Source organism: Polyodon spathula, chromosome 2 (genome assembly GCF_017654505.1).
Source record: "Polyodon spathula isolate WHYD16114869_AA chromosome 2, ASM1765450v1, whole genome shotgun sequence".
Taxonomy (NCBI): Eukaryota; Metazoa; Chordata; class Actinopteri; order Acipenseriformes; family Polyodontidae; genus Polyodon; species Polyodon spathula.
The window spans coordinates 43,612,525-43,633,414 of NC_054535.1; the positions used below are offsets into that span (position 1 = coordinate 43,612,525).

The 20,890-nt window shown below is 36.1% G+C and overlaps 1 protein-coding gene across 1 annotated transcript; it reads right to left on the bottom strand.

The window, feature by feature from the left end:
• Positions 1-1,986: 1,986 nt before the first annotated feature.
• On the bottom strand, positions 1,987-20,567 carry LOC121296918 (endothelin receptor type B-like). Its single transcript, XM_041222835.1, has 8 exons — positions 20,278-20,567; positions 18,252-18,751; positions 10,078-10,205; positions 9,094-9,292; positions 6,971-7,123; positions 6,551-6,684; positions 5,689-5,797; positions 1,987-4,057 (listed from the first exon to the last, which is right to left on the bottom strand). Exons 2-8 carry the CDS (start codon positions 18,693-18,695, stop codon positions 3,926-3,928), a joined length of 1,299 nt encoding a protein of 432 aa, XP_041078769.1. The 5' UTR covers positions 18,696-18,751; positions 20,278-20,567; the 3' UTR covers positions 1,987-3,925.
• Between the last annotated feature and the right edge of the window lie 323 nt (positions 20,568-20,890).

The window sequence follows — 20,890 nt, forward strand, 5'->3', positions numbered from 1 at the left end:
ATATATATATATATATATATATATATCCCGTTTATTATTTGTTGCATCCGGGCAGATCCCCTGCCTGTAAATAATGTGTATGTTTGGTGGTGGTTGGCAGGGATGGGGTTAATCCCCAGCCTGCCAAAATACATGTGAGAATGTGGCTGGTCTTAAACGAGGTAATTGGTGCTAAATGGGATTAGCCACATGAAATAAAACGGGAGCTTGAAATCATCTATTGATGGGAGTGCCAGGGAGCTAGTAACAGAAGTAGTGCTGTGTGGAGAACAATAGAAGGAAACCAGAGAAGGTTTTGCCCAGCCTGGTTAAATTAAAAAGAGTTGGGAGAACGGCTTAGCTGTCCCAACCCTTTAGATAACAAAAAACAAAAGTTCAGTTAGTACTCCAAGGGGAGTTACATTTGTGTGTCAGGGTCAGCATTTCAAAGGGTGCAAATGAGCCTGAGCCGAGGGCTTAGTCACATTGTTTTACATAATATAAGTGAACTGTGAATCATAAAGCTAATTGATTTCCCACAAAATACTACTGTACCTGTATATTAATTAATAAATGTATGATAACTTCAATTTGTATTAATGCCCTCTGTCTAGAAGTAAGTTTGCTTGACACAGAGGAGAGCTTGCAAATGATTACAGTCAAGTACTGTATATGTTAATAGCCAGCATGTAGTTGTTCATGGTTTTGGGGGAACACTTTGTCCTAACAATCTACAACTGTGCATGTTTCGTTCGCCACCCTGATCAGTCCAACAAACCTCAAAAGCGTGCATATAAATAAACATATAAAAAAAAGAATATGTGCTGCAGCTCACCCACATAAATTGTTCGTGAAATCAGAGCACACCAAATGTTTATTAGCTTTTTCTGAAGTTGGTATTTTCCATTAGAACACAAGGCTTTTGACATTTTTTATAGAGTAAACCATAAGTTTTATAATTAAATTCAGTTTTTATTAATGTATTCTAATATGTTGCTGAAAGATGCTTTAAAAGATAAAAAGGAAACATCTGGATTTCCACTGCTTAAAGGCAGGTGAATAATGGGACCACATCTGTGAAATCTTCAGAAATCAAACTGGTTACAGATGGCCAGTAAGCAAGGTTGAGGTGCTTTCTTCAATTATCTCTGATTGGCAGATTCTAAATAATTACCAGACACACCAATTACATCCAATTACAAACATCTTTGCTTTTATAGCTGCCCTGAAAAGCAAACAGATGACATCGGAGTCAGGTTGTTACCATTAAGAAAACTAATTTTCTACACGTTCTCGCAAAATAACTTTTTGACATTTCTGTGGCGTATTTACTGTCCAATGTGTTTCAGGTTTGCTCTGAATCTGTTGGCTTTCATGATTGTTAAACTTTGCTGCTGCGTGTTCAGCACTTACACTTGCTAGACCACATGTACAGAACTCTTAAGAAAGTGTTTAACTCTGCTGTAGTCCTCCTTGTGTGATTTGTTAAATGTGTTGTTCCTTTCCCTATTCCAAATCGCAAAAATGTCTTATGTCAGATTACTTCAGTATAAAGCTCTGTGAGGAAAAATAAAGCATTTCATCTCCAACATAAAGCCACCCTTTTAATCTTCATGTCTTTAAATCTGATTAACCATAACAGTATTATTGGAACTTCTTTAATGATTATATGATGTTTTTTAAATTAAATTAAATAATGTTTTTTTTTTTAGTGATACCGTTTGTGGATACAAAATGTATTTTACCAGATAGTTTTTAAGTATTTAAATATTATCAGAGCTGACCCCATATTTTGATGTTTATGGGTGTATAGTGGGTTTAGTGTTTTTTTTTTTTTTTTTTTTTTTAAATAAAATAAACCCATTAGTTGTTGATAGAGTTGCTTGATTCCAGGTACTATAGTTCCATTAAGAAAGAAGAGCCATTTATCATGCTGGCAAATCCATGGAAAAATGTGTCCACGCAAAGGTTTTACTTCATGCATAAAGTACCAAGGCAAAACTACAGTTATTTTTTAAAATTTTTTATCCATGGATACTGACAACACTACATGTAGTTAAACAGATATGAATACAAGAGCACAGCATGTGCTTATCAGTGTTATTCTGTACAAGGAACCAGGTATAGACAACTTAATTTGACAAGAGATATTCAGCATATTGCATTCCACACAAAATATGAACTTTAAATTATAACATTCATGCTTGTAATAATGCAAGAGGTTTATTGTCTTTATATTCCAGGTAATTATTTAATAGGATATGTATTTTTTTTTTTTAATTACATTTTTTTATTCTGTGGCTATAAATCAGGTTGGATTTGCAGCACTAAAGACTGAAGTCCTTTCTAGTTATCAATATCACACAGGTTTGTAATAGACATGGAATGGGGTATTCAGCCTTCAAAAAAGACTCTTTCAGCAGCCTACCCCTTAAAAAGTTTATCACAGTAATGTTGCCATTTTCCCACGATTGTCCATGTTTACTAGTTTAAAACGGTTTCCTATTATTTTAATATACTTTACCATAATTTTACAATGCTTCTCTGTTCTTTACAATGCTTTAACTATATTTTATTACACTTTGCTATGCTTTTACAATGGGAAAGGGACTATAAAAGATGAATTTATTAATGAAGAAGGAGCACAAGCCAAAAAGTTTTTTTAAATGTTAATGAAGGCACCATCATATTTGAAGGGGCCAGCTTTAAAACCTTTAGCTGCCTAATGCCAACGGTGCCAAATTAACGGGTGCTTTCTTTTATAGACAGACTACTGCCCTCTAAAGAAAATCCTTGGACAGTGACAGATTCAAACCAAGTCCTTCAAAGGCTAATTGTTACTGCGTGAACAGAATGCACCTCTTTGAGGCCTTGTGTGTGTGATACTTGCAATGTGGTGTATAACATGTTAAAGAGATTAACGCAGTGCAACATGTTGATGATACAGATTTACAAGTTCTGACAGTCCTCACATAGGAGTGTAAAGGTGAATAATTGGCACTTTCTCATTAAATGAGGGTTTAACACAGACGGGTCTTTATCATTAATATAACACTGTTCTCAATGGTGAGCATCCCAGCTTGAGACTGACATAACTAACACCCAAACACACATACTATATTTAAAAAACAGTGGATAATATTACAATAATAATAATACATTTCTGGTGTAATACTTATCAGTTTAAAGCTGTGGTATCCAGGGAGAGTCTGCAACATACATATTAATCTCTTTTTAATACACACACACACAAACACACACACACACACACACACACAGTCTCATCCCATCTCTCTCCCCAATGCAAATGCTATGTTTAATAAATGTCATGATTCCAATTACTGTACAAGAATTAGAAAAAGTCTTAGACTTAGGGGCTAGTTATTATGTATTGCTGAGGTTTCCCTTTGTTACAGTAAAGAGCAGCATGGGTCATACACTATTACCCACAAAGTCTTTTGTTTAATCCAGAACTGCCCTCCTCCTACACCCTTTCTGCTGAAATGAAAACAAAGCTGGTGTCATCAGATATGACTTATATTGAACCATAAATCTCTTGCAACCTCTGAAAACGCTCCAGCTCAAACCACCTTCTGCCCGGAGTCTAATTACTGTTTAACATAATTTATATAAAATGCATATATTTCTTTAAATTCTACATGAAGCACTGACAGGAATTCAAGAGCTTATGTTAAAAACACCAGCATGTTGCCTTTTCTTTTTTAAAATCTATGAATCCCATTCATATCAAGGGAAAACAAACACATGGAGCTAGGGTGTTTTGGACTTTTAAAAAACCCATTTGCAGCTGATTATATGGTCACTGGCTTTATTATGCAGTGCATATTTCCAGTCAGTGGAAGCGTTTAGTTAAAGTTGGCTTCATAACAACTGGGTAAATTATATCTTTGTTAGCCGCCCTGATGTGTAGCGCAACCAGTTCTTTTCAGTTTTCACTGTCCTTGCGTGTGCTGCGGTCTGTGTTGTGGTTGTTAGGCTCCTGGATTTTATACTGTAGGCTTGTCCCGTTCATTGGCACCATGCGTTTCGTGCTCTGACACCAACAGCACAGACATGACTGCAGGACAAATAAAATAAGACATGAAAGTCAATCATTTCAGCAGAGCAACTTTTTTTATTTGCAATTAAATTTATTACAGGACTCTGACAAAGAACTGAATACCACTTGATAATTAGAACTACCATAACCTTTGAACTTCAAATGCACATATCTGGAGATCTCCTTATTTGGATGTGTCGACGCAGAAGGCAGATCCATAATCATTCACTTTTAATGGTTTGTTTAGTCTATGTTCAAAGATATGCTTAAACACACATTTTAAAAATCCTCATGGATGCATTTTAAAAGCATTCTACAGCTCAATGCTATGTTATCTACTATAGATTACCTGTAAACAATAACGTCACACCAAATGCATCCTCAGATACTCTTTATAGCTTAGTGAAGAAAGAGACAAGGCCATTCTGTGCAATGTTGCATATTTTTCTGTGTTGTACTAGGTTGAGTATAGGCAGTGCTAAGAATGTGCTGTACTCAGTGTTTGTTTAAAACAAGATTCCTGACATTTTGAAAAAAACCCTACATTTTATTTCATCTACATGCAATGCATAAGCTTCCCCAATGAAATGGTAAATGGATACAGGCTGCATGTTTCACACGGACAGGGCAACAAGATATATGTGCAAAGTGTGAACTTACCTTGCAAAATTACATCATAAATCAGTTAACTGGCTTATGCCTTCTGGTTAGGGATGAGGGTATATTTTAACTTACTAACCAATTACACTATTATCAACGTGCCACTGGCTAAAAATAATGCTTACATAATGTGATAGGACCTCTTTCTGCAGGTAGGTATAATATTATTATTATTATTATTATTATTATTATTATTATTATTATTATTATTATTATAGATGATTATAATTATTATTATTATTATTTAGTCATTTAGCAGCCACTTTTATCCAAAGTGACTTACAGAGACTAGGAAGTGAACTATGCATCATCCACAACTGCTGTTGCAGAGTCACTTATAATAGGACCTCGGTTTTACGTCTCATCTGAAGGACGGAGCATGAAAAGGTTAAGTAACTTGATCAGAGTAACGCACAGTTAGTCAGTGGCTGAGCGGGAATTAGAACAAGGAACTTCCTGCTATCAAGCCCTATTCTTTAACCACTGGACCACCAAGCCTCCTTGTCCCATTATTGTCTCTATACTGTTCAGGTAGCTCAGTGTTTTATTGCAGTGTGAATTCTACTTTGATAACATTTCCCCATACAAAACTGCTTTTTGGTATTGGTATTGTATCACTGCACTTTTAAGAACTACTGTTTTTTTTTTTTTTTTTTTTAGGACTCAGAGCTTGAGTAATTTAGAGCTATAGAAAGAAATACATATTAGTTTAATATTTATTCATACGTTAGGCTGCAGCCGAAGGCTTAGTGGGGTTAATGTGTCTATTCAGACCATTTATATTTGTTACAAGATACATCATACAGTTACTAATTGTCTAAACAATTAACCATTTTCAAATCGATTATTCGAACAAACAATTACACATGCCCATCCCTGCTTCTGATAAAAACATCACTGACATGATTATCACTGTAGAACTGGCCATTAGTGAATGAAGAATAATTGATCATCTTAAGAGAAGTGGGTGAGAAAAAAAAAATACATACCTTGAAGCAATTTTTAAATTTCTTGCTCACAAAATACAGAGCTATTGGGTTTATAAAGGAGTTTACTGATGCCAAGTTTATGCTAACATAGTCCAGTACCAACAGAAAGCTAAAAGAGAGAGGAAATAAAGCACAGTTAGTCCTATTAAATTAGTTTGTTTGAGTGTCAAAAAAGAAAATCGTCTTCTGGAGCGATGCAGGCCTGGCAAGTCATGGTGGAACAATAATGTAACAAATTGTGGTTTCCTCTGTAGTTTGTAGACACCTAACATGGCTTCCCACTGAATACTCCTAGTACAGTACATACAGTAACACCACCAGCAGGAACAGCATTCATTGTGTCCACTGACATAGGCCAAGTTTAAATGTTTATAATTGCTCACAAATAATCATAAACACCATAACAACTATGATATAAGGTTATTGCAGAACTGTTGCATTTTTAGCTCTGATTTGGCAAGTAAAACACTGTATCCCAAACTAAAATGTTTAGCTATTCAACATTTGAAGTATGCCTTTCCTGCTCTCCATTCCACTGGGGATGTAAACACCACAAGAGGCACATCTGGTAGTATAAACGCCTGGAGTTAAGTGGATGCTGCTTTGAAAATATGTGGTCTACTAGAACAGTTTGGAATGTATTTTTATTATGCATATTCTTATTAACAAAAGAAGTGAAGCCAACATAAATCTTGTAGCTTACAATGGGGGTGAGGGTTGTAAGTGCCTGTGAGTGGCTGAAAAAGCAGGGGCACTTTGGGCTTTTATTTACCCGTATATCACAGTATTGTACCAATGAACAACAACTCAGTTTTGCACACTGTTCATTCAATTTGAAATTCACAATAACATTTGAACTTACTTGAGGAGCTCACATCTCCCTGTGTCACTATCCCTGTACACCATTTTCTTCAATATTCTGCTTAGATGCAGTGGGAACCAGCACAGTGCAAATATAAGAACTAAGCAGAAAACAGTCTTTGCTACTTCCCGTCTCTGAAAAAAAGGGGTAGTGCTTCAAGTAAACAGAAGGGATGCAAAGCAATATATAAGGCTTATGGTTTGACATTTTATGTTAATATGTTTAGCCCTTATTATTTTAAAATCCCTTTTACTATGAAGTATTTGCTTCTTTACCATGTCGTATTAGTTAACTATATTTAACTGTTAACAACAGGCATTAATAAAATGCAATTAAACTAGTTTCAAACAGGTGTTGCTTAAAATAAAATGTGACTGTACAGTATTTAAATCCTAGGTACTGTACAGTGGGTCTTTTTACCTGTTTCAGATGCTCAGTTAGAGCTATTCTCAGGCTTCCTTTCCTGTTGTGTAACATTTCACACGTCATTAATGTGTAGAAGACTGCTGTGCAAGCCAGAGGCATGCAGAAATAAAATCCGAAGAGCCACCAGTCCTTCACATTTTTATAAAACTAGAAGAAAATAGAAAGAATTCAAATTAAATTAAACTTAAAAAAACTCCCAAAAAACAGTGTTTTGTGTAGTCATTTTTGGACATTTCTAATTACAATGTTTCAATAAAAATGTTTTTATGCTGCTAATGGAATTTCAGTATTAATTATGCCTATTTTATTTCAGTGTTTTTAAGGTCGGACAGAATTTTCTGTTAAGAGTAAAAACTGCTTTTAAACTTCAGTGTAATGAGACACTAATTTAAACCAACTTTTTTTTTTGTTATTTGGGCTCTATGACCACATTTGGTATTTTTTTATAAACAGGCAACTGACATGAAAGCTAATAATATCTTACACAGGGTTGTACTGCTTAAGTGAACATGCTGGGGGGAGGGTTACCATTTCGCAAATGGAAACTCTGGAGTTGAAAAGCAGGGCAACTTTAGATCACACTGCTTTGTAGATAAGCAACAGAACATTCCATCTATGGATATGCATGTGTTTCAAGAGGTACATGCTGGTGGGTTCAATCTAAAAACCTGCCTCTAATTAACTGCCAGGAACCTGCTGCCACCAAAATGAGTCATCTGCTTTTTAATAAATGTACATTTTATACTTGTAGTTGCTTTTATGTCTTTATTTATTTATTATTTTTGAATGTATTTATTTATTTATTTATTTGACAAAACTGGTGGCACTGTTTGAAGCACAAAAGATGAATTTACTCCAGTGTTATTGTTTAACATTGTGATATGCAATCTCATTTTTGGAATCCACATTATCTAGAGGTATGAAATTCAGAACCGATTCCAATTGTTGCACTTCAGTAAACTCCTCTGTTATACTGACTCGCTCATTATGAGTTGAGAATTGTTCATTATTCTATAGAGACACGATGCTGAAATGTTTCTTTTTTTTTTAATATATATTTTTTCTGTAGCATTCTGAAACGTCTGTTTCCTGACCACCTGCATGTGCTGACGATTTCCTTCTACTAGCTCGCATTTGATAGAAAGTACTATCTATGGAAATTATTTTAAAGATACCTCAGAGGGAGAGAGAATATAGGATTATAGTTTACATTGCACAAAATAACTAATAGGAATGCGTACAGTTTAATAATACTAATAGTGTACATTGTGGTTCGGAAGGACAATGTAAAACCTGCAGAGAACAAGTCCTCATTTGCTTGAAATGCATGTACAAATATAATGTCATGGGAAGCTTTTCTTTAAAATCCATGACTCAACTTTTAAGATTGTATTTCACATCCCATCTTTGAGCAGTTTTACAGTTAATTACACCAAATTTTGCTTTTCCCATTCGGGTTTGTTTTACTCACATGACTGTACAGAAAAAAAACAAAAACAAAACCAAATGGGATAACTACATTTACATTTTACTTAGAAAGGAAACAGGCAGAATTTCAAACATCTAATCAAGCAGGTAGCTGTGCTAGAAATGCTAGTCCCGATAATAGTTTGAAATTGGAACAGACTCGTCGGTTACCTGGCTGGTTTATAACATATATATTCAATTAAAAGTGCTGTTAACGTAGACTGAAGAAGATGTTCTTATAGCTAAAGATTTTAAATCTAATATTTTTCTTGAACCAACATATCCAACTGAAAACTCCCTAGAAAACGTAGAGCAGGGAATGGCTATCTATTGTTATTAACAAGGGCCAAGGCACAGGCAGACAGAGTTTCGATAAACTTTAAATAAATCACCTTGCATTGGAGTGGTGATTTAAAGTACTAGTGCTTACTTTATTGCTGCTACCTTTCATATCAGTTTTGCTTTATGTGCAGAACCATTTATTTAATAACCTTAATTTAAACAACAACACAAAAGAATTCAGGAATGACACCGGTTTGTTGATGGTCTGCACATTAGAATTGCCTTATAATTGTCCTTTGAACCCCTGTGCATTAGACAAGAATGGTGGAATCGGGGTAAATAACACATTATTTTAAATAAATAAATACCATCATAAATGGTGTTTTAGGGTTTAGCATGCAGGTGCTGCGCGTCACATTATGGTACTCAAAGGTGATCATGTCAAAGCCAATAGCCTCGGGCACAGCAAGGACGATGGACAAAACCCATATGGAGATGATCTCAATAGCCGTCAGCATTGGAACCCCAACACCCTGGACACGACTCCAGGAAGCCACAGCTCTGTACCTGCAAAAGAGATCAAAGAAACGTTGGTGCCAGCTTGAGCATGGTCCAATTTATAATGCATTTAAGTGCTGTTAACACTAGACAAAGTGACAGCTGCTAACCGCATTTCAATAGTTTCACCCACCATCAGGATTAGATGTTTTGACACAGTAGTTAATTTAGGAAGGTTATTGTCCTGGATTTAGCAAGGTGTCTCAGGTTTCATATTAACATGACTAGGATTGCAAAACTAGTTTATGATGTTAGTTGTCTGAGGCATTCTATTTTGGCGAACTCACCACCACACATTACGTAGGAAATCGGCTTCAAAGGAAATATTTAAATGCCAAATCTGCCCCGTCGTAAGCATGTGGTCTTGTGTTTATAAATGGGAGTCTGGAAACAACTCCCTTGTTTTCAGATTTTGTTAAACAGAGACTGACAAAATGAATGAAGAAAAAGAAAAAAAAAGACACCAACATTAGAGAATGAGGCAAAACAGTCAGGCACAATAACAGCCAGATTGAGTGCTGGTGGAAAGATTTACAACAACAGCGGTTTTCTTAAAACTGAAGATAACTAAAATGTACTCTGTGTCTAAATTACTGTCACAGAAGAGAGTACTTTTTCATCTTACAATGTAATTGTTTTGAATTGGGTTCTTTGTGTTGGTGAATCTGGAAGCATGGTTGTTTCTGAAGTATTTGACTCCAGACTAAGCAAAATTGACCAATAAAAACAAGTGGATGACTGATACTACACTGAATGACTGCATATTCATTAAACAGTAGACAAGACATTGGTACCTGTCCACACTGAGAGCACAGAGGTTGAGAACAGTGATTCCCACTGATGCTTTCTGGAGAAATGGCACCAGTTTACAAAGGACGAGTCCAAGACTGGAGTTTTCAAAGGGCCACTGCTGAGCCATTAGCTGGGAAAAAAGGAAAAATCCAACATCAGTAGACACACCAACAATGTCCAACAGTCTTGCTATAGAAAGTCTTAGAAGATATGTTATTGCTTTAAAATAAAATTGAGAAATAGGTTGCAAAAGCATGCACAAAAAATGCTCTGTGTGTAACAAAACAGGTGTTACTTAAGGTCATTCACAGCCTCTATACATCACCATGCTAAAGAAAAAAAGGAGGTCTGTTCTTATCCCATTTGATCTTTTTGGACCAGCATAAAACTCTTAAACAAGTATTGTAACTTGCCAAAGGGTATTGTATACAGTATTTCTTTTGTTATACAGCATGTGAAACAGAAACACAAATGTTGTACAGTTTATAAATCATTTAACATGATTCATTTCAGAGCATTATTTACTTACAGTATTAGAAAATGGATCAGAGATTTCATTTAACCTGATTGGTCAATGCAAAGGCTTTAATCTCTGGTAAAGGACCTTGAATGTTATCTTTCAAACTACGTCTAATCGCTTCCAAATCAATCCACCCGGAAATACGTAAATGCAGCATTTGTGTATTTGACCTTTTTCTGCTTGATGAAAGAAAATCCCTGTTCTTGTACATGCCCTCTGAATGTTGTCTGTCAATGTAGACTAATTATTCTTCATCAGTGCCCTATCTATCTATTTAAGTTTAGTATTGCAAACAAAGTAAAAAAAATAAAAATAAATTGAGAAGTGTTTTCTGTCAGTGGCAAGCTACAAGTGACAAGTTACTGAAAAAACATTACAATCAGTATTAACACATAGACTACTAGATAATTTTAATTACTAAAACTTCTATTTATTTATTTTGCTAATAAATGTTAGGACCTAAAGATAACGTAAATACTTAAACTTACACAAATATATGGACGTGCACTAAAAAATAATAAGGTTGGACCTCAACACCAGTACTAGCTCACTTATCTCTGGAGGCCTCCACCATAGTTATCGCAGATCCTTGACGGTGTGGAGCGCCTGGTGGCTTTTGCATTGCAAGCTTTGTCCCCAACTGAACAGAAGTATTCAGCTGGCTTGTATGTGGGCCTGTGGGCGGTGGCACATTTATTTCTACAGATGTCATTACACCCTCCGTACAGATCTCTTAGGATCTACAGGTGGTCTGATGGCCTTTACTAGTGCAATTTCGCATTGGAGTTTAAGCCTGGCCAACTCAATCAGGTGGCTGATCAACTTTCTAGGGCCACAGCAGATCAGACCCCGACGTGAGAAAATGCAGAGGAAGTGAAGTTAGTGATGATGCTCCAGATTGCGCTATCTGCCATTGTGACCAAACAAGACTTGGAACAAGATTCTAGGTTGGACTCGGTTCTGTGAGAATTATGTCAACACATACAGAAAGGGGCCTCAGCAGGTCCCAGAACATCTAAAACATTTTACTAAGAACGAGAGGAACTGGCATGTCGGGGTGATGCGTGCTTAACTCAGCGCCAGCTCACAATCATCCCGATCTCCCTTTCACCCAAGAGTCTGCGATTGGCTCATGGGGGGCACCCTGGGAAGGTTCGCATGAAGCAGAAATGTTGTGAACTGGTGTGGTGGCCGGGAATAGATTCACATATTGAGTCATTAGTTAAGACCTGTGAAGCCTGTTTATTGAGTGGCAAATCAGTTCAAATGTTATGTATTGGTTATGGTTCATTAAGACAGTTAGGGCAGGATTTTCAAAAACCAGTGTTATTGTATCAAACTCATGTTATAGTAACGAGAGCTTTAGTAGCAAGTGATTTTCAAATGAAATGTGTCAATTAAATCAATTTGTTAATGGTTTGAAATTGAGTCGATGAGTTTGTTAATGAATGCATTTCTCGTTAAAAAGCTTAATTGTCGCAGGTCACATACATCACTTCCTGTCTCAACGACTTGATAAGGAGAACTTTATGAAAACTACTACTAGCGTACAGGGAGACGGCTCTCGCACTAATGAGCAGCAGCCAAATGGAAGTAGAATATTTTGATATTTTGTTAGTTTTTATACATGTATACCATGTATGTAACACTTCATTATACGTGTATTACATTTTTTAAATTACGATAGAACTCCCTAACCCAATACATAATTTGTTTATAATTAATTGTTTGGTGAATTCCTCTAATTGTGCATTTTCTCTGGTACTCTTTGGCCTCCACGATAAATAAACTCAACGTGATTAGAAGTAACCACTGAACACTTACAGTATTATAAGAACATTTTATATGCATACAAACGTGTGAAGGTGAAAGTATACATTGTACATAAAGTATGGGGGGAGTCTAACAACATTACAAATACGTTTAGGCAAAATCCACGTTAATGACCTTGATCACATTCCTAGTGCATCGCGTGTGTCCTTGACACCTGTTCTTCGTTCTTGTGTGGATAAGACACAGAATAAAAACAAATCCTCAATCACCTAAAGAAACTTTATTGTAATATCTAATATGCCATTTTCTATACCAGAATTCAGTTGTATAATTCAAATAAAATCTACAGTAGATGTCAGCTGTCATATAATGTACAAATGCAGGATTAAAATAGGCTAAAGTTCCATTAATAATTTCTAGGTGGTAACATTACACTGGGTACAAATAAAGGTATATTATTTTAGTACTACAACAAATATTCGTAAGGTTACAAATGGTTAAAATCTAATTCATAACCACAAGTATAGAAACGGCTAAAATATCTTCATAACAACAAATATTGAATTATCATGGTAGTCTGAAAGAAATTAAATCTGGTCCTGTACATTCTCTCTCTGTATCATCGGCGTTGCAGACTCTTTTGTTTATTAAAACCCTCTTTTTCCAAGTGCAAATTAACTCCTGATAAATGATGACAATTAACACAGATTTGCTTTTAAATTCCCATGCAAACAAAAGCAAAAGCAACCTGCTCGTTAAGATATTAACATTATTTTGCAAATCAACATAATTTTGGAAATCACATTGGGACGATTACTTAATAACGAAATAGGCATAGCGACCGCTTGAAAATGCCAAAATCAATCTGCATACCGATTTCTTGATTTTAAGACAGTGAACTTGGAAAAGGTACTTTAAAGTGTGACGAAAACTGGACTTTATAACAGGAAGGGTTGAACAAAGGATATGTAAGCAAGCAGGCACGGTTTGGCTCTGTGCAGTTGAAAAATAGTTAAGCATAACGCTAAACCGTAGTACCTGAGTTTCATTTAGTTTATTTGGACTTGTTGGCAAACACAACAGCTGGGATAATGACTGAAGGCTACCAGACCGCAGATGGAATTCTGACCTGCATTACTCATGGAATGAGGAAAACGTTTGAATTAATTAGCAACAAAAACTATAGTGCTGCATAAAATCACGAAAATAACAAACAGAAAAACTGTAAATGTTTTTTTTTTTAATTTTTTTTTTTTTAGTGCAGCCATTTTCTAATAGCAATAAAGCCCTCGTAAGAGGGCTTTATCGTCTGGTAAGGCCCTTCTCGTTATGTTAAATGCCTTTGCCTTCACTTGGGAATTACCAGAAAGTAAAGCCCTCTTCTTCGGGTCCTATTGCTTAATTATTATCTATTTACAATTCTAAGCACAATACCATTTTGTAAATACTGTTCTCATGACTGAAACAGTGTTTGGAGTCATTATTATTGTTTTTTATTTCTAGGATGACACAGATATAGGCGTCATTGGAACACCATTGGTTTCACAGCCCTTGATTAGAACTAATCTCAGACACTTTATAAGATTACAGTACATTAGGCAATCCAAGATAAGTGCTAATCTGGGTTTGTGGCGATGGATTAACAATATATATATATATATATATATATATATAGTATATATATATATATATATATATATATATAATATATTATATATATATATATATATATATATATATCACGTTTGTATCTTCTCCATAGGTGATAAGTAAGAGTTAGATATTCAAGGTTATTATTTTACACCGTTTCCCTAGTACAGTAATTAAGCTCTGCACCTTTATTTTGTATTCCTACAAATGCGCCACCTGTGTCTCTTTTCAATACTAGTGTAACTTCTCCAGAATCTCAGTGCCTCAACTGAACCCAGACAGTCAGGGAGGCAGTCAAGCAGAATGTCACTACTGTCAACCTCAACAAAACTGCTCATTGCAGTATAACACACACGGATGTCAATAATTGCTGTGAAGTACTTAACTTTCATACTATATTCTTAAAAATCTGAACGTAAGTTATTTTCCTTTTCCTATGCAGATACTTCATTGTTAAGATCTATCTCAACTGCTCTCCACCTCGATTTCAGATTTCAGAAAATGATTTTGACTGAATTTGATACTTCAACCTTGGCTTCACAGACACTATCACTGTATATATACCGGTTATTAGCAACCCTGATAAAGACAGCTTTCGGTTATTAACAACATTTTCCCAGGAACCAATGTCGTCCCATAGACTTTAATGTTAATGGTATTCTGATAATAATAACTGCACGCCACTTATTGACAACTTTATTAGTTGCAAGGGCTACAGAGTGCATTTGCATGATTTATGTGCATGCTTCATGCAGCTTTTGTAACACACTGACTTTGTAAAAGTGCATTTGACGTGGACTCAGTTATGACAGCATGTGAGCTCACTGATGCACTTCTTGAGGAAATCGGAGCTGCTAAGCACTCACAGGTTGAAGAGCCACGGGATTCTGCATCAGACAAGGAACCCGACTATAACACATATTTTGTTACGTTTGCTTTACTCATTGTAAGGGCAATTGCAGTATATTGTTGTGTAGCACTATTTGTATAAGCTTACTCCCTTATTTTTTGTTTTACACACGCGTTAAGTAAACAGTTCTATGTTTGGGTATTTTGTGTTTCTCATGTATACTGAACAAAAATATAAATGCAACATGCAACAATTTCAAAGATTTTACTGAGTTATAGTTCATATAAGGAAATCAGGCAATTGAAATAAATTCATTAGGCCCTAATCTATGGATTACACATGACTGGGAATACATATATGCATCTGTTGGTCACAGATACCTTAAAAAAAAGGTAGGGGGGGGTGGATCAGAAAACCGGTCAGTATCTGGTGTGACCACCATTTGCCTCATGCAGCGCAACACATCTCCTTTGCATAGAGTTGATCAAGCTGTTGATTGTGGCCTGTGGAATGTTGTCCCACTCCTCTTCAATGGCTGTACGGAGCTGGATAGTGGCGGGAACTGGAACACGCTGTCGTACACGTCGATCCAGAGCATCCCAAACATGCTCAATGGGTGACATGTCTGGTAAGTATGCAGGCCATGGATTTACTGGGACATTTCCAGCTTCCAGGAATTGTGTACAGATCCTTGCAACATGGGGCCGTGCATTATCATGCTGAAACATGAGGTGATGTCGGCGGATGAATGGCACGACAATGGGCCTCAGGATCTCATCATGGTCTCATGATCTCTGCATGCAAATTGCCATCGATAAAATGCAATTGTGTTTGTTGTCCGTAGCTTATGCCTGCCCATACCTTAACCTCACCGCCACCATGGGACACTCTGTTCACAATGTTGACATCAGCAAACCGCTCGCCCACGACGCCATACACGCTGTCAGCCATCTGCCCAGTACAGTTGAAACTGGGATTCATCTGTGATGAGCACACTTCTCCAGCATGCCAGTGGCCATCGAAGGTGAGCATTTGCCCACTAAAGTCGGTTATGACGCCGAACTGCAGTCAGGTCAAGACCCTGGTGAGGACGACAAGCACGCAGATGAGCTTCCCTGAGACGGTTTCTGACAGTTTGTGCCGAAATTCTTCGGTTGTGCAAACCCACAGTTTCATAAGCTGTCTGAGTGCCTGGTTTCAGATGATCCCGCAGGTGAAGAAGCCGGATGTGGAGGTCCTGGGCTGGCGTGGTTACATGTGGTCTATGACATTGGAGGTGTCTTATGGTAGAGAAATGAACATTCAATTTTCTGGCAACAGCTCTGGTGGACATTCCTGCAGTCAGCATGCCAATTGCACGCTCCCTCAAAACTTGAGACATCTGTGGCATTGTGTTGTATGATAAAACTGCACATTTTAGAGTGGCCTTTTATTGTCCCCAGCACAAGGTGCACCTGTGTAATGATCATGCTATTTAATCAGCTTCTTGATATGCCACACCAATCAGGTGGAAGGATTATCTTGGCAAAGGAGAAATGCTCACTAACAGGGATGTAAACAAATTTGTGCGCAAAATTTGAGAGAAAAAGCTTTTTGTGTGTATGGAAAATGTCTGGGATCTTTTATTTCAGCTCATGAAACATGGGACCAAAACTTTACATGTTGCATTTATATTTTTGTTCAGTGTAAATTTTTTTAACAATAACATTTTAAACACATGTATTTCAGTGCCATATTTGTACAACTACAGTATATATCGTTGTGCCATATAAATGCATTTGAAAACAGGAGCTTTTCACTTATTGGCAACTTTTGACTAATGACAACTTTTTGCTGGGAACCGAGAGGTTGTTAATAAGCAGCATCTTAACTATAAACTGGACAGCTAAGCCGTTTATAAGTACTAAAACACATATCCTTTTCAAGTGTCACACTAACTACCTTTTCATAAGGTCTCTCCCCCAGGCCTTAGCCTGCACACAGACAGTCTAACACACACGAAGACCTGTTTTTATACACCTGTCTAAATTACTAGCAGGGGTCCCTAATTAAATTAATAAACAGTTAACAATTAAACCAGTGGCTGTACATTCATCAGTGTGCAGGGCCTCTGCCCTGTCACTAATGTATATAAAGTCAATTTGGTATCAAGTCATTTTGGTATTTGCTGTTGCACAACAAAATGTAACAAATGCTTAGTCTACTGCATACATCATTTCTGAAGAGAGCTGCCAAAAAAAAACTTTAGAAAGTAAACTAACTTCACAGATCCAGGACTGGAAATAAAAGCCTGTTCAGTTAGTGAAGGTGTCCTTGTTTTATTGAGCAATAGATGTTTTACTGTGCTCCTGCTAAGAGTTCGCATGACCCCTCAGGATTTACAAGGGGTGAGACTGTTGTAGGTACTGTGAACAATCTGGCGTAGTATTGTGCTTTGTGACCATATTTTTGCAAATTAAACCTAGGAGGACTACTAGAACTAAATCATAAATTTGAAAATATACCTCAAAATCGAATGAAACTAGGAAGAAATCGTGTTGCAAAAATACGGAAAAATGAAATTAAATACCTAGATTTTAAATATATTTGCTTTAAAGTGTGACGAAAGGCTATACATTTATTTTTAGCAATCTGTCAATATTATTTCTTGTATACCAATCTTTAAAAACAAACCAAAAAGCATTGAACGCTAGTCATATACTGCAAAGTGCCACATTTGACAGAAGCTCCTGTACTAAAATGATAGCATGTGACAGTTTAATAAAGAGTATATTGCCTTAACTTAGTGATCAATGATTACACCTGGGCTTATAAAACGAGTCTAAAACCAGGGAGGAAGAGAGTAAGTTGGGCATTTTAACTATAAACAAAACACACTTTCAAATATACTTTCATTTTGTCAATATTGTTCCCAAAACAGTATCTAGTGTAGTATTTTGGTGTCATCATTTTTTTTTTTTTTATTTCAAGGATGATATTAAATCACAAATAAATGCACACTTTGGAACAACCTCTTAATTCATAATACACCCTCCTTACAATGCTGCGCTGCAATAGGGTTATCACAGCTGCTTTGATCAGATCCTATAACGGCATTACTAGAAATCTAATTGTTTTGGGAAAAAAAACCCAAAATCCACTTAAATCAACTAATCAATGTACTATTAGGACACTGTATTTTTCATTTTACATGTACTAGTACTGGTAACATATTTCCATCAGAGGTTGGGATGGATCACACAAAAAGTATTTCTGATATGCCAGGCATCTACAAACAGTAATTATGCATATAGAAAATACACATCTATATAATACTAAGAAAACATAGATTTCTAAATATTTAGACCAATTTAATGTAAGATTAAAATGAATTTATGTCCTACCTTATAGACTGTAAAAGGGATAGCGACAGAAATGTAGATCAGATCTCCAAGAGCTAGACTGGCAATCAGTGCATTGGGTCCATTCCTCATACTTTTATTCTGGTAGATAATCCTTAACAGGGTTGCATTCCCGACCATACCAATGATGAAAAACAGGCAGGAAAACCCTGTGTTAACATACCGAAAAATGTCTTGGATCTTAGTTTGTTGATGGCACATTGGTGTTGGCCTTATTGTGTTATTTGGGATTTGCAGACTTGGGGAAATTGTCGAAAAGGTGTTCAAAGGTGTAAAATGCGTGCTGTAGATGCTCAGCTGCTCAACAGTGAAGGGGACCCCCTCGGTCCCATTGGAGTCTCTCAAAGACACATTGGTGCTCTGGCACAATACATTGCTTTTAGAAAGGCACAGCACCAACAACATGCTTAAGCCAACATATAACATGGTGAAATTAATAATGTGACAATGACAAATAATCCCAGATCCTCTGAGTTTTTCGCCTGAAAAAAAAAAAAAAAAACATTACAAAAAGTTGGAATGTGATAGGGCCGGCACAGAACATTCAAATAGTAACGGTAACATATTCACATAGAATTTATATTTGGTATGTATTTTATATACAGGATATAGTTGTCATGAATATATGCGTTACCAGTATTGATTTAGTACTGTAGTAATGTATATAGTCATATGTTTAAAGGTTATTTTTATAGACAATTATTTATCCCTACATGTGATAAACTTAAGGGTACAAAGACTTTGTAGCGGTCATAGCTGTAGATCAATGCTAAAATATAGCACAAGATGTTGAAGAGACATTATTATGCCTTTGTTCAGCTGTTAAGTGTAAAATTAGTTTTGCAGCCCATATGTTATATTTGAAACAGATGTAGCTCTTTAACACTGTACTCTGAGGGAACTTTTCTCTTTAAATTTGATATTCTGGACACTGAACTTATCCACAAATCATACGAACACACTGCTTGATGAGTGAATAAATCACAACAGTTAAAATGCATTCCCAGACTCAATGACAGCCTCCACTTTAAGAAAAAAAAATAGCTTTTGTTATAATTTACTGTGTATACAGTAAGCATGATGTTCTCAAGTTTTGTGAAACTAGCAGTTTCATCTCTGTGTGCCATTTCTTGTTTAAATAATAATACAAAGATTTATCACCTATGACTGTGTGCTTTGTCCAATATTTAATTTTTCAAAGAGGGGAATTCTAGTATTTTGTGGTTTTGCAGTCTCAGCTACTGCTTTTGTCTATGTGGTTTCCTCAATTTGTTTCTCCCTTCTGTTAGTGATGTTAGGGATTTCACAATAGCTAATACAAACGGAATATAGATCTACATGTTCTTTTTTTTTAATTGATAAAGTAGTGCCATTACATTTTCTCCTCCAAACAAATACATTAATACGCTCTATTCTTAAAGATTGTCAACTGTGTTCTGGAATAGCAATATAGGGAAATCACTACTCCTTACTGCAAAGTCTGGAATGAAATTGCACCTTTAGTCAGAAATAGAACTATGACTTATCTGGCTTTACAACATACACTATATAAATTATACACAGGCATAGTTAGCAGTTTACATTGCACAGTAATACTGCGATGTCTTACCTTTTAAATCCTTAAGGTGTACGCTTGTGTAGAGTACACGTTTTTTAAGGTTTGAAAATTCAACATATCCCTGATGTATTAAATAAGGACAATTAAAATAAATCTTATTCAAGGTTTTGCCATTATTAAGTAATTGCAAAATGTATGTCTCAGCTTCTGTGTTGACATACAGTCAAAATTGTATTTGAAACACCTTGATCAATCGGTGGACCCAATTTGTTTTTCTCAGTAAACTGAATATCTCATGCAGAAATTATCCAACCAGACAGTTCTTAAAGATTCAACAGATAGCCACTAATCTTACATTACTGATTAGGATTAGTACAACATTGATATGCTCTGTGACCGAACTAAACTGACATATATTTATAAATAATAAATGCACTGGTTTTCACCTACCTTTAATAAAATGTTCTTCTCTTTTGGGGCAAAAAATAAAGAAGTTACAACTAAAGCCCTCCAGACATCTGTATCACATCACATGCATAATTACCAGACTATCAAAGTATATGAGTATCCCACTTGGTTTCTGAGTCTGCTCTGAGGTGCTGAGCATTGTGTCTCCTGGTTTTCCTGTGGAGTTTTTTTTTTCTCTCCTCAGAGTCTGTCTCTGAGTTGGAGTGGAGCAGTGTGACTGGGTGGGATTGTGAATCTCCACCTCCGCTATACAGCCTGGGCCCCAAAGGAAACTCCAGCCCTAACTTCAGTGCTTGCTGACAATTATCACAAAGTACTAGCTCACGGGCATCTGGAAACAAAGAGTTCCTGCATCATTTCCCTCTAAGATCATGCTCGATACAACCATTTCCTCTGCGACAAAATTCAAAGCTAAAAGAAAAAAACAAGTTGTATGGCCACTTTTTTTTTTTTTTTACTTCCTTTCTACACAATGTATGCCAGGACATTATCAGACACAAGACTGTGTTCTCTGAGAGGTTTAACAGTTGAGTTCTAAACAGTTTGTTTATAATTATGCTTTATTATGTTCTACTACAGCTTAGTCAGTGCTGTC

What these genes read in the sequence shown, in the direction of transcription:
- LOC121296918 (XM_041222835.1), bottom strand. Translation starts at nt 18,695, where the DNA reads ATGTTATATGTTGGCTTAAGCATGTTGTTGGTGCTGTGCCTTTCTAAA. An exon ending in TGTGCTCTCAGTGTGGACAG is followed by an intron (nt 9,293 to 10,077) that starts GTACCAATGTCT and finishes TCTCTTTTGCAG; the next exon opens with GTACAGAGCTGTGGCTTCCT. An exon ending in CTAAAACACCATTTATGATG is followed by an intron (nt 7,124 to 9,093) that starts GTATTTATTTAT and finishes ATTTTCTTCTAG; the next exon opens with TTTTATAAAAATGTGAAGGA.